The sequence below is a fragment of the Porites lutea genome, chromosome 5 (genome assembly GCF_958299795.1).
Source record: "Porites lutea chromosome 5, jaPorLute2.1, whole genome shotgun sequence".
Taxonomy (NCBI): domain Eukaryota; kingdom Metazoa; phylum Cnidaria; class Anthozoa; order Scleractinia; family Poritidae; genus Porites; species Porites lutea.
In genome coordinates this window covers 25,918,504-25,932,731 of record NC_133205.1, presented here as the reverse complement: position 1 = coordinate 25,932,731, position 14,228 = coordinate 25,918,504, and the positions used below count along the sequence as shown (strand labels likewise).

At 36.9% G+C, this 14,228-nt stretch overlaps 1 protein-coding gene across 1 annotated transcript; it reads right to left on the bottom strand.

The window, feature by feature from the left end:
* Positions 1-3,254: 3,254 nt before the first annotated feature.
* On the bottom strand, positions 3,255-13,001 carry LOC140936494 (uncharacterized). Its single transcript, XM_073385972.1, has 4 exons — positions 12,642-13,001; positions 8,222-8,486; positions 5,425-6,396; positions 3,255-4,410 (listed from the first exon to the last, which is right to left on the bottom strand). The coding sequence occupies exons 1-4, from the start codon at positions 12,829-12,831 to the stop codon at positions 4,170-4,172; spliced, it is 1,668 nt and encodes a 555-aa protein (XP_073242073.1). The 5' UTR covers positions 12,832-13,001; the 3' UTR covers positions 3,255-4,169.
* Between the last annotated feature and the right edge of the window lie 1,227 nt (positions 13,002-14,228).

Sequence of the window (14,228 nt, the reverse complement as noted above, 5' to 3'; positions counted from 1 at the left end):
ATTATTCTTAAGGGGTATTTTGGTTATATTTATCTAGCTTGTTTAGATTACTGTGATGATGAGATAACATTATCATAACCAAAAATTTGCTCTTTTATCCCATCGCCAGCATTGTTGAATAACATTGCAACTCTCGTAACAGGCTAGGGTGCAGCAATCCTTCCCTTCTATTTTATAGTTCATTTTGTATTATTTTTAAATCTTCAATGCTGCTGCCTAACACCTAGTGTAACTTAAGACAATTTTCCTTAAGAGAGAGAATAATAAATCATCATTAAAAATGGAGACTGATTATAGTGTTGTAAGCACAGCAGTTAGTGTGTAATTAGCTCTCAAAAATGTTTTCAGAGTGAGAAGAAAGTAGTAATAAATAATTATGGCCCAAAAATTGTGTTTCATTTTATCCATTACTGCTACAGGCACAGAAATGGTGCAAGTAGGAGACTGACAGTTCACTGAAAGATTAACACATGCTAAAGCACAGGACATGGAGTGTTCCTAAGTGAATTGTAGCACTTTTAGCTCAATATTTATCAATGTATGTTTACAATAGGCTCGTTTCTTGTTTGTCTCAAGATTGTCACTGATGATGACCAGCTGTGTGTGGTAATAGCAATGTGATTATTGTGAGACAAACAAATAAGTGTATCATTTAGGGCTCTTGTTCTAATCTGCAAAGATCCTCTCTTGTATGTGCGTTCTGATTCAGACCAAGGGTTTAGAAAAGGGATGCAGGGTCCATTGGAAGACATATGAAAGGGGTACATTTTTTGATAGAAGGTACACAAAAGGAAGGCCTTTTCTGTCAAAAAATCAGTGGCGGATCCAGACCCTGAGATAAGGGGGCGACCCGGTTGAAAAAAAAATTTTTTCAGCCCTTTGGGCCTCAGTTTGGACTAAAAATAAGGGGATCCACCACTGACAATAGTATACAAAAGCAAAAGGGTTTAGATCTAAGGGTGGAAACTCCTCCAAGGGGAGAGGGAAGCCAGATTGCTTTCAGTCTAAAACAAAACCACTGTGTCAAAACCAAGTCCTTTTGACAATAAGTTAGCCTTTTATTTACACTATGAAATAAACTTGCTGGATGTAAATTTCTGAGGATTAATATCAAATATAGTAGACATAAAAATAACTTACAAATATAAACTAGGGTAGATCTACAAATGGTTACAAAGATCTGTACGAGGTACTCACTGAAGATAAAATAATGTGGGTGATTGCGGATGGAGATTAATATCTGTCTTCTTATTGTTGGAAAATTGGTCCATAATAGGTTTGTAATTCATTTTGAAACTATAAGTATCTGACACAAAAGAATAATGGTACATTATAGCTATAACATTCATTCTGCATGAATGGCATTGATATTTAAATGACAGTTTACATCCTAAGCCTATTTGCATACACTTGAAAACTTCTCTAGGAAAAAGCCATTCACACGAAGGTTAGAATGTGTAAGTGTTATTACTCAGTGTAGATAACAGGATCTATAAACTATTGATTCAGTTTCTTCATATAAAAAATATACCATCCAAAGAACCAGATGTAAGTAATCGGTGATGAACGACATAATGAGTAATAGATGAGTAATCATTTGGTAATCAAGTTATTACTCATTGATTACACGCTATAATCAATGGGTAATTGATGACTAATCGATCATCAATGACATCGATTACTCACTGACGATAAATTGATACGTTCGATTACTCATCTCATACAATTTCTATCATTTTTTTCTCAACTTATTTGTCATCGATTAGTTACGTCTGGAAAGAAAAAAGTCAAGGAAAGTTGTTGCTACATTATTATGCCTCATCCTTCACAAGGCTCTTCAATAAATTATCATTGCCTGGGATGCTTTCCTAAGAGTTCTTCATAAAAAATATTGGAACTTATATAGAAATAACAAGACCAAAAGGCAATAATATGTGGAACAAATTTTTTGCACCATTATAACTAATATAGTACTTGGTGTGGTAGCATGAAAGAAAACAGCAGATATACTTGCCTCACTGTCTAACGTTATGAATACCTTTGTTACCTTGCGGCTGTCATGGACTTATTTTGAACACTTATCACATGACAAAGAAGGTAAGAACAGTTAAAGCTCCCTTAAGAGACACTCTCCTAAGCAGACAAAGCTACTAATGGCCACCTTGATAAAACCCTGTTTGACCCTCTGCATACAAAAACTATTTTACCTAAGCAGCCAGCTCCAGACACCTTTATCTGCTTTTAAAGGGTGCCTGCCTAGGGGGGCTTTGACTGCAACAAAAAAGCTAGTACAAAATAATTTGTTTAGAAAACAAAACCAAGAAAATCTCCTCTTATCTACAAACATGAACCTCGAGTTATAAAACTATCCATTTTGCACAGATCACAATGTTCAGGTGAGACAAAACAACCCTCATTTATTAATATAAACACCAATGAAATACCAGGTGAACTTTGTCCAAACACATGATAATTATCTGCACAATAGATCATCACTGCTGTGATAGCTAAATGATAAATCGTGCCTTTCACAGCGAAAAAGTATTTAAGTGAAATGGTTTGGTATTTCATTTGGGTGTTTATTTAATAAAATATAGCACATTACATGGCTGCTTGGAGATAAAAATATTTCTCTTCTTGGGTTGAAAAATGTTTCACCCCTTCACTTTAGAGAAATGTTGTATCTCCATGTGGCCATGTTTTATACCCTTAAAATATAAAACAGTTTTTGGCTGCTTAAATGGTGCAATCAACACGACCCCTGCCAGAAAAACCAAGAGATTTCAGGTTTTCGTCGGGAGACCGTGAGAAAAGACAAAAAACCGGGAGTGTCCCTGGAAACCAGGAGGGTTAGCAGGCCTGAATTTGTACGTGGATATTGGTGCTTAAAGAGTTCATTTACAACTCCTTAAATGATGACAATGAAACACTGATATTTACTGACTGAAAACTTACTCAAACTCTTGCTAGCCCACTGACATGATGGTCTTGGAGATAACAACAGTCGTAGGTAAAATAAACAGGACTAGAATAATGGTCATAAGCAATGGCTTGAATTTGGAGGCCTGTTCTGCTGTAGCCTGAGAAAACAGCTGACATTTCATGACACCACAAACAGTTTCCCTACGAAATGACGTCTGAGAAACAAGTGCAGAAATTCCATACTGATGAAGCGCGACCACCCAGATCCAAGAACAAAGGGCTTCTGATTGGCTGAAGCAAATTTCCTATGTGGCATGACCAATCAGAAGCACTACTCAGATCTGTATAGTGACATGTCATCAGTATGGAATTTCTGTGCTTGTTTCTCAGATGTCATTTCATGAGGAAACGGTAAATGGTTTGTGGCATCACGAAATGTAAGCTGTTTTCTGAGGCTAATCCTGCTGCATCCTATAACATGTACTATGCCCACTCAAAGATGTTTGGATGCCACACACTGCATACCCTCAAAAACAATATTATGGTAGACTCTTTCCTCCAGAAATCTCGTAATTTTTAATATTAAAAAAATTTATTAAAATTCTGTTATAAAAACTTTTTCATTTGAATCACTAGAGTAAGACAGTACCAGAAAAAAATGGGGTTCAGAGGTTGACTCTGAGAAGGCTTCACACTTCCTTCTCCTCTTAAACTCTTAAGAAATTTATTTGGCATTTATTTTTTGCAATAACTTATTGTTTTTCTTTTTAAAAGTTTGTTGAAGCATTTAAATATTAAATAAGTGACTTTCATTTGCAGGTCATACCTGCCATTTGCGTGTGAGGAAAGAGACCTTAAGCGACGTCGGTTAATCTCAAGCTAGGTTCTCCTTTAGTACACAAAAGAGTAAAAGGAGAATCTAGCAATTGATAAAAATTTACTTCAGGATATTTTCCAGGCATTATGTCACATATAATTTTTTGGTGACAAACATTAATTTTGAACTGGTAAAGCTAAACCACAGTTTCCAATACACTAGATACAAACATCTATCAGTGACCAGCCATAAGTTAAGGGTTTATTTGAAAACAAATTAAGTTACACACCCTTCTCTCCACAATTCCCACCTCCCCACTCTACATGAATACCCTCATGTGAAGATTGCTCCCACTGGACAAAAGGAAGACTTGGTGTGTGACACTTGTGGCACAACTAGTTTCTTTAACACAGAGTACATCCCACTCTGGTTACCTGTTGATTGAGTTTTCAATCTTTTTGATAGTCATTTTGTCCAGAGCACACAAGTCAAAATCCAGCGTAGTGTCTGTGAGTTCAAAGCGACCTGTTGCTTCTAAAATGTCCGCTACTCTTTGAAGCACACTTGAGTCTTTCAGTGTAGTAAGACGTCTGTAAAGTTGAATGAGTTCTGTTGATGGATTCTGCTGTCCATTGTTGCCTTGTTTAGTCTCTTTAAGCTTTGGTTTGGGGCTGAAATTGAATCATAAAAACATGTTCTTTAGAAAGAAAAATGATAGCCAATGCCAAACTTTTGACTTTCCATGATTCAAATGATCTGAAGCTTGCTGTCACTGGGGTTGAAGTGGTGAAAAGTTTTTTTTGGAGACTAGAAGAGCAATAGTTCCACTACTTAGCAAAAGAGAATGCATACCAAAAACCATACACCCATGTAGTTACAACAGGTCTACACTAGTTTTCAACATCACAACTTTCTCAAATTTCAAATCTTCACATTTATAGTTTTGCAGGGTGGCCATGATTTTCTAAATTTTAAGAAAATCTCTTAAATAGCAGCACATGCAGCCTTTGTACATCCTTCTCTGCACCAGCCCCCACCCCCCTTCCCCCCCCCCCCCCAACAAAAAGAACAAATTCACCATTTTTGGGGGGAGGACAGACAGATGTAGACAGGCTACAGCACACAGGGTCTTCGCTCAGTAAGGGAAAAAAAACTAAGTAAATGCATGTGCAAAATGATGAGTTTAATACCCAACAATATGTCAAATTTATACTGATGCTAAATGCAGAGTGTAGAATGAGAAAAAAATGATGCATACAATGGCAATTTTGAATTGTTTGTTCATCACGCTGCTGATCTTTGCTTTCACATATGTTAAAACCGTAATTTTGCATTTTATTTCTTTTAACCTTTCCTATATTACTTACTTTCTAAAATTTAATTCTTAGCTTTGTAATTTTGTCAGTAATTTTCATGCGTATTAAACTTGTGCACCTACTCGAGTTTTTCAGATAGAGCGAAGGTCCCCTAAAAGTAACAAAAGACTTCTTAACAGCCCTTTCCAACATTCCACTCCAGTTAGCACACATAAAGAAACAAGGTCCAGACTTGGGGGGACAGTTTCAAACAAATTACTGTATTTTGTCAACCCAAGTCTTGAGTTGGTGCCTTTGTTCACAGGAAAGCAGGAAAGGTCTATAAGAGAACACTCAAAGGATTAAGTAGAGAGCAAAAATGAATTTCACCTTTGTTTAACAGATGGTGACTTGGTGGTAGGGCTTTTCAACCCATTTTTTCTCCCATTTTTGGAAGTCTCTGATTTCTTTGTCTGTGTACTGCCTTTCACCTTGACTTTACTACTGTCTTTACTATCTTTACTCTGTGATGAATCATTTGGAGAAATAACTGAAGCACTTTTTTGTTTCTGTGTCTTTGCAGTGTGAGTTGAGCTGGACTGAAACGGGGTAAAAATATCAACCTCATCCTCATCGTCATCATCATCATCATCTCCTATTTCCGCTAATAGTGCATTCAGTGCAGTGTTTTTGGTGCCACTAGCGTTCCCTAACAAACTTGAACTAGAAGTGCTACTTGACCAGCTATCACCAGAACTACGGCGAAAAGTAATCTTTTCTACTTTCTTCTCCTCCTGTTTAACCTGTTTCAAATCTTCCTTGGGTGATTTTAGCTTGGCTTTCTTGGTTGATGTTGAGTCTGCAGTCTTTAAAAGTTTATTTGCACTTTCACCGGTGCCAACCTCTGATGAGGAGCGTCTGTTTTTCTTTTTGTCATTCCCAGCACTTTTTGAAGGCAATGATTTAATTTTTAACTTGACATCTTTCATCTCCTCTAGTTTGTCTTTGTTTTCATTCCCGGGCACTGGTAGCTCTAAAGGAATAAAACCAACAGGTTTGTTCTTTGTGGTTCCTTCATCAGTTTTCTTTTTCTTCTTTTTCACCGTAGGCTGTGGCGGAAGATCATCTGCACCAGATGTACTAGAAGATCTTTTTAGTCCTGGTGTAGTAACAGTTTCTTGCATTTTAACAGTCTTGTTACCTACAACTCCATCGTGCCTTTGTTTTTTTACTTTGTCAGGCTCTTGCAAAGAAGTTGCATGTTTTTGTGTATTATTTGTATCACTGATGTTGTTTGTTTCCTTGCCAGCATTTGTGTCCATGCTTTGTGGATGCGGTGTCCCTTTTCCTGGGGAGGAGGCACTAAAGGAACAACAAAAAATCATCAATTTATTGCAATTTTGAAAATATGCTTAAAGAGGTTATGTCTTGCTACTTGCCATCTTTTTGAAAAGCTAAAATATGTCTTCACATCAACCGTCTTCTAAACATAATGGTCCAGTTTTATTAGTGAAGAGGAATCCGGACGTTTCGTACCCACGGACGTTTCGTACCCAGACAATTGGTACCCAAAGTTGAGATGATTCGTACCCAACGCTAAGATGATTCGTACCCAAAGCTTAGATGATTCGTACCCAACTGCCTTTTTGATAATAAAACATTTTTAATCATATCTCTCTCAAAACAATCTCAAATAAACATTTATATAAATCAGGACTCGTTACCTACGCGCGAGTTAGATCAAATTATAACCACCGCTCACTTTCTTTGCGTAGACTCGTGACGCGTGAGCGGCGCCGATACTAAAGGAGGTGAGACTTTTCATTAACATACAACTCAAAAGGAAATGGTCCTTACACGAAATTAGCTTGTTCCCACTTTTCACGGCTGGGTCCAATTTATATGTCAATGTTTGAACTTGTCAAATCATAAACTTTACAAAGTTGTATTATGTTAGTTCATGCGCTTTTACGCGATCCATTTTGATAAGTCATGCGCTCTCACGCGAGTTAGATGAAATTAACCACCGCTCACTTTCTTTGTGTAGACTCGTGACGAGTGAGCGGCGCCGATACTAGAGGAGGTGAGATTTTAAACTATGAAAACACACTGTTTACAAAATTAAAACTTGGTTATTGCATGGGTACGAATCATCTAAGCTTTGGGTACGAATCATCTTAGTGTTGGGTACGAATCATCTCAACTTTGGGTACGAATCGTCTGGGTACGAAACGTCCGTGGGTACGAAACGTCCGGTAAGCAGTGAAGACTATATTTAGGTTTTGAACCCTTTAAGTACCAATATCCACATACAAATTCTCCAAACTGATCTCGATATATTTCCTTAAAGAATGAGTTGAGAGAATTTGATAAAAGATCAAAGCATTTTCTCTTAGGTGATCATTTTATTACTTCTCATAATCTTATCTCTTGATATTGTGTGGATATTGTTAGGAGAAAATTAATGTTGGTCACTATTGGGACTTAAAGGGTTAAGGATGGCAAGGATGGACATGGATTGAAACTTAAAAAGTTGGCCCAAATTTTATGCCTGCAAAAATCACCAAAATATTATTATGGTTAGTGCTATCCGATGAAATCTGTTTGATATCTTCTTCAAATCTCTAACAGAGACTTTTGTATGTGAGTTAAGGCACTAAGAAATGACTTCAGCACAGAATTGACCTAAAACAGTAATATCCTCTTGACTTTAAGCCTTTTAAATGTTGCACCTGCCATGAATATAATCAAGCCTGGTGCAAGATATTTCCCCATGCTCCTGTTTGCACACATTTGTCATTAAAATGTGGTAAAAACAAACAGAAAATGGCCCACTAGCAATTACACCCATGTGTTGTCAAAGTAAGTGGCCCGTCCAGGGATATTTTATTTAAAAAACGTCACCCACAAAGAAAAACCAAGCAGAGCAGCCGGCCAGTACTAATCAAGTAGGCAACGATTTTCACCGGCTGCTGGCTACTTTGGACAACCCTGTACAGCAACTTTCCTTTGAACAGATAAATATAAAAAAGGGTTCTTTTTAAATAACTTTTCCAAAAACTTCTCCAGTCCATAATTTCCCTTTTTGGTGCCTTCACTTGCTCAATCTAGAATTATCTTGTCCCAGTTGAACCAAATCTTCATCAAGGTTGCTTAAACTCCCGACTATAAAGTTCCTTGTGAGTACCTGTGAAGTCCATTTACTGTTCCCATGCAGGTAACAATACCTCCTCCTTTAACAAGTTTTTTCTTAAACTCCTCTGTGGGGTTCATAAATGTGAGTGCCTCGCTGCGAATATTATCAATTGGCGGAGAACCATACACAGGCAAAAACAGGTCATAATGAAATTTCAGTTTCCTTGGCTCCTCTTTGTTTTTAAAATAGACTTCAATTGGAAGATAAAAACTTCCATATCCTGCTTCTGCTACTCTGTATGGGGGCTCCTTCAAAACTGCAAAAACAACAATATTTTCATGTCAGCAGAGTCATTGCTAGTTTGAACAGGGAGGAATAAAAATAACACATCCAGAGATAACTGGTTTCTAGGAGTGCAGAGAAAATGGCATTTCTGAAACTCATGACTTAGAAAAACTGAAGGATACCATTAATGAAAATAAAAGTTACACTTTCGTTGAAACTGAATTGATAAAGAGTAACAGTTTAAAATCTGCTGTGGTTCACTTTTATCCTTGGTTCAAAAATTTTATTTTCCTTGTTTTTGGGTATGGTAATTTCTGATGTTAAGTCTGGAACAAAGAAAAGTAAAATTTGAACCAAGCATACAATTAGAGCATCACTCCAACAATTGTACTTGTAGCACTTCCAGACTTGTTTACTTCTAGGGTAAGCAACTGAAGCAAAAGCCCTCTTCCAACTGCTTCTTCCCGCCATTGTTTACAAGACATTTTCAGTTTATTTGCATTTTTATTCTTACTGTTCGATTTTAAACAAAATTCTAAAATTTCTGGGAGCAATGTATACAGCCACTGTTACACTTGAAGATCACATTTCTAACCAGATTATTGCTTACATAATAAGTATTATACTCTAATTAAAAAGACAGCTATGCAGTTGCTGAATTTGTTTAGTCGAACACCAAGCAGTAGTACATCCTTAATTTGCATAACATCACAACTCAATACCATTCGCGTATTAACTTTTCTGACACTTGGACTTACTGGCTCAATATAATATTACAGGGTTCATACAAAAAAATTTCAACTGTTTTTCAAGGACTTTTCAAGGACCACCTACTAGGAATATGATTTCACAGATTCTAATAAAAATACACATCCCCAGTCTATTCTAATAAGGCCTTGAGGCTTGAATTGTTTGCTTCACCAACTTCTCTACATTCTTCAGTTCACTTGTCTTAAATTGATAGTTAATTATTGAATAAAACATTGAGCACTTTGTGTAAATAACCTTTAAATTCTCTGAGCTATGATTCATATTCTGTCTTGGACAACCAAAAAGCATCAAAAACACTTTCAAGGCCACTACATTCCAAGCTGAAGACATTCAAGGAGTTTTCAAGGACTTGCATAAAAATTTAAGGATTTTCAAGGAAAAATGGAATTCAAGGACTTTTCAAGGACTTCCCATAAAATTCAAGGGCTTTTCAAGACTGTGTGAACCCTGTATTAGCCTGCATGACAGATGTAATCTAACCCAGGCTAGAAACTTCTGCAAAGCAATGCTGCGATCCTTACTCTTAATAAATAAATAAATAAATAAATAAATAAATAAATAATGATTTGGAGGTAGCACATCCACAAAGTAGTTCTTCGTCTACCTGATTCCTGGGCGAATTGGAATTTCGAAATGTTGGTTTTTGAGGAGAGGGGGGAAACTGGAGTACCCGGAGAAAAACCTCTCAGAGCAAAGGAGAGAACCAACAACAAACTCAACCCACATATGGCGTCGATGCCAGGATTTGAACCCGGGCAACACTGGTAGGAGGCGAGCGCTCTCACCACTGCACCATCCCTTGCTCCCCAACAGACTGCTCTAGGCCCCAACAGACTCAACAAATTACTGGAAGTGTGTTTTTAATTTCCCTTTAACCAGACTGGCAAATCAACCATAACTTTTTTAATAGGCCAACCATGAGGTGCACTCAAATCCTGGAACACAGCTGGGGGCCCAGACTAGGATTTCAGCATTGGCACGCAGACGGACTTAACCAGAGGTTTACTTTTATCTGCGACCTTGGCGATAAAGCATCTTTTGAATTCATAGATTTTAAAGCATAAAAAGAGTACCAAGAAAAAACTTCATTTATCCACTTGTAAATTGAGTACACTTCAACCTTGGAGACTCAGATGACATTTATTTCTAGTCAATTGTGGAGATCCATCAATCTTCAAAGCATCAAGGTATACTATTGTTTTACTACTGTTTACAAAGAATGGAAGGATCAAAGAAAGGATCAATGGAACAACCAAGGACTGACAATTCACCCCACCATTTCGGAAACTGGAATAATGCTATTCACATTAAAAATTATGTTGGAGGTTCCACATGGCAAGATTCTCACAACACTTGGAGCAAATGCATTCTGTCAACAATTATCCGTTTATCACAGACATAGCCTTTTGTACAGCTGCCCCCTCTCCTTAAACAAAATCAGGGCTCAAGAAAAGTGCCATCTGGTAGTCCGGGAGTTATTAATCTTGGTAATAGGACTGAGCGGAGTCCAATTCGGTCAATAATCATAGGAGTGATAAACAAAATCGGACAACTTGTCAAACGATTTGTTTAATCACGAGTATGATTACAGAACGAATTGGATGACACGAAGTTCTGTTACCAATTGATCATAACTATAACAAAATTTGTGATATATAAGGCTTTTTAAAATCGAAACACAAGAAATTCCGAGAGTTTTTGCTAGCAGTGAAAAAAAAAGCCCATTTAAACACACGTGTGATAGTGCATACTGTCCAATTACTTAGGCATGACGCATACTGTCCTATTACACTGTCCTATTAGAATGAAATCAGGACAGTTTGATAGTCAGTCAGATTTGAGAATTTTGTTATAGTTATGATTAGTAGATTTTCTTGCTGGGCAAGTAACTTTTAAAGCTTACCTGCCCAATGAGCAAGGGTTCAGGTAAGTCATCCTCCAACTAAATCATAAACTACAGATTAACACAAGCACATAGTTGCTGTGCAGGGCAAGCAAAATTTCACTGAGAGCTGCTTGCCCACAGGACAACCCGAAATTCAAGTATTTTTCGAGCCAGGAGTGATTACTTGAAAAGAGGGTTGGCTTTATCCATCACTTAGGTGACGGTTACAAGGCTAAGTTATACTAATTTAAGTTGATTTAAAGAACAACAAGATTTTGACAATGCAAAAAATGGCAACACAAGTAAATTTTTCATACATACATACTAGACCTGTTTAAATTTTGTATATAAAGAATATTTATAATGACCGTTGGCAAATACAGTATAGGCTTTTCAAACCAGTACAGACTGGTAGCATCAATCACGATCAACAGAACAGAATAATTATAATTGTTGCATCGTGATATTTTCCTAAAGGACTGTCTAAAGATTTTGTTTCAATGTTTTTAGATATGATATTTGCTTTTAAAAATGGACATCAACACATCAAGAAAAAAAGAGTCAAACGTAGTAATTATACTAGTCTCATTGATCTATTTTAAGGGAAATATTACTCCCCAAAAGTTGTAACTTGTTAAACAAACATCTACACAAGTAATTCACAATGTAATTTGCATGATGAATCCATCGCGATCTCGCTACCAAATGGATTTCTGCTGCAAAAAGCCAAGTTTTTTTCATGAAGATTACAAAATGTAGTGAATTTAGATTGAGAAGAAGTAAGGCTGATATTTCAGTGCTATGATATACAGGAAGGTTAAATGCATTAACGGTCACTTATCTCAGAAGGGCTTATCTTGGAAAATAAAAACACGTTGCGAGAATTGTCTGCAGATGATGAGGAAATAATGCTACCACAAAAGTGAACTTCTAGCAAATCTGTAGTTCAAGAAAAGTCTTTCGTGTTGTTTTCCAGGTAGGGAAATAAAAAACAAAAACCTTTCTGAGCAAATATTATAATAAAAGCACTCTGTTGTCAGTGTTTTATGTAGACAAGAAAAGGGATAGAGGACTAAGCTTAAGATTTTGTATTATGATCGAAGCACAGTGAGTGTTTCTATAACAAACATAATGTACTTTTTTCAACTTCACGGAATTTTAAGTGTCTAACTCACAGAAAATAAGAAGATCAAAATGAACGTGACCTTTTGGTGAAATGCAAATTATATCAAATGTTGGAACGATTTTCCTCCGCGTCAAAATGACAAGTCAAGAAATAAACCATCAACGTAAAACGCTGTGAAGTAGCTCTTAATCTTTTTTAGTTAGAGGAAAATTGGCCATTAAAGTGATCAACTGTGGTTAGAATGATATAGAAAACAAAGGAAATCTGTCGAATCACACCATAATAGTTCTACAAGTACATGAAAAATCTGAAAATCGGATTTATGTCGAAATGCTATCTATGTGTACCCGCTCCGACGAGAATTTGATTTTACACACGAGGGGAAGCAAATATTTTGCTCTTACCTCGTCTTGGCTTGGCAAAACTCCCATGTAAGTAGAAGACCACCTTGTCCACAAAGTGGGAAATATCACAGCTCTCCGGCCCTCGCACAAAAACAGTCCAGTCGTGTGTAAAGCCTTCAGGACTCTTCGTTTTTTTACAAGAAGCCTTGTGCCCAATTTCAATCTTAACTTCAACCTGCACGCTCTCCATTTTAGAGGCTATGCACCGAACACGTAAAATCTCAACACAATGGTAGCAATTTACGAGCTAGTGTGACGCCTTGAACGTCTGCACAGATCTAATTCATCGCAGAAACATCACTTAAAATTCCATGGATCTAAAAAACAGTCGCAGCCACTGGAAGGTTGCAAATTGTCTGATCAATGACAGTTTCTAATGCGCTTGCGTCCCAGTCTCACTCCAAATATGGTTCTGTTCCAAAAAGTTACAAACGGGGTACAGGACAGGGTTTCAGTCGTACCCATAATTTTGTTGTGAACCGAAATTGGAAAAGTTCATTTATTTTTCTATCTCCCAAGCTCACATACACAAGTGTTATTTTACTCTGAAGTAAACACCAAATTGACCAAATTAAATTCCAGCTGGGTTACCAAATTTTGCTTCTACACCGTTTTAAAAAAATCCTAACTTTAGAAGGCTCCTTTGCCCTTTTCCTTTGCCAGTAAAAATCTCTCATCAACTGCAGAATTGTCACTCCTAGACATGGCTGTCAACCTTCTATGTCATCAAATATTAAGAATTGATAGGGAAGGGATGATAGATGACATCAGATGTATATCGCATGTCATTTGCACAAAAAATGCTTGTTGACTCCAATTGATGTATCACAGTATGTGCCACATAAACAGTTTATATTTAGCCATATTATTGCTTAAATTACAATGGCATACTGGAGTTTACGAGGAAATGTTCTATGTTAACAGTAAAATAGCTGAAACAATGCAAAATATTTGAAATTTTGTGGTGGGAAAGTCAAGTCTACATTAGAAAAGGCAAACTTCAATATTTATACAAGAGATTTCAGACTTTGATCTAGAGACCAAGAGGTAGGGTCCAAAATCTCGAGTCCCCTGGATTATTCGGGAGAGTTGACGGCACTGCCTCGAGAACTAATATTTAGAGAATACTCCTTTGTACTAGCTCTCACTCCTCCCATCCCAATCCTTCACACTCAATTATTGGCCTAGTACCTCCATCCTTTTTGTCATGGACTTAAACTGGTTAAAGGTTGATTGGATTGAAGAAGTGTTTTGGGTGATCATGATAACAATATTTCTCATCTTCTTCTATTAACTCCCTCATGACAATTTCATTGTTTGCAATTAGGTGCTGGCTGGCTGGCTGGCTGGGATAAGAATTGAGTGGATCTTAAGAAAAGGTCTAGTTTGTTTGTTTTTTTGCACTAAATGCTTGGCTTTCACAATCTGACGTGTCAAACTTCTAGCAGTTTCATATGTGAAAGGCCTAGGAGAAATGAACAGACTAAAAGAAAATACCAGAGGGAATGGAAAGGGACAAAGAGGACAGAAAAAATATGGCAAATTATTGAAGTTGCCATATTTCCACCACTTGTTAATTATAACAGC

Excerpts from the sequence above, each read along its gene's own strand:
- LOC140936494 (XM_073385972.1), bottom strand. The coding sequence starts at position 12,831 with ATGGAGAGCGTGCAGGTTGAAGTTAAGATTGAAATTGGGCACAAGGCT. Across the intron at positions 8,487-12,641 it reads TTTTGCCAAGCCAAGACGAG|TTTTGAAGGAGCCCCCATAC; the intron begins GTAAGAGCAAAA and ends TTGTTTTTGCAG. Across the intron at positions 4,411-5,424 it reads TCACCATCTGTTAAACAAAG|CCCCAAACCAAAGCTTAAAG; the intron begins GTGAAATTCATT and ends ATTCAATTTCAG.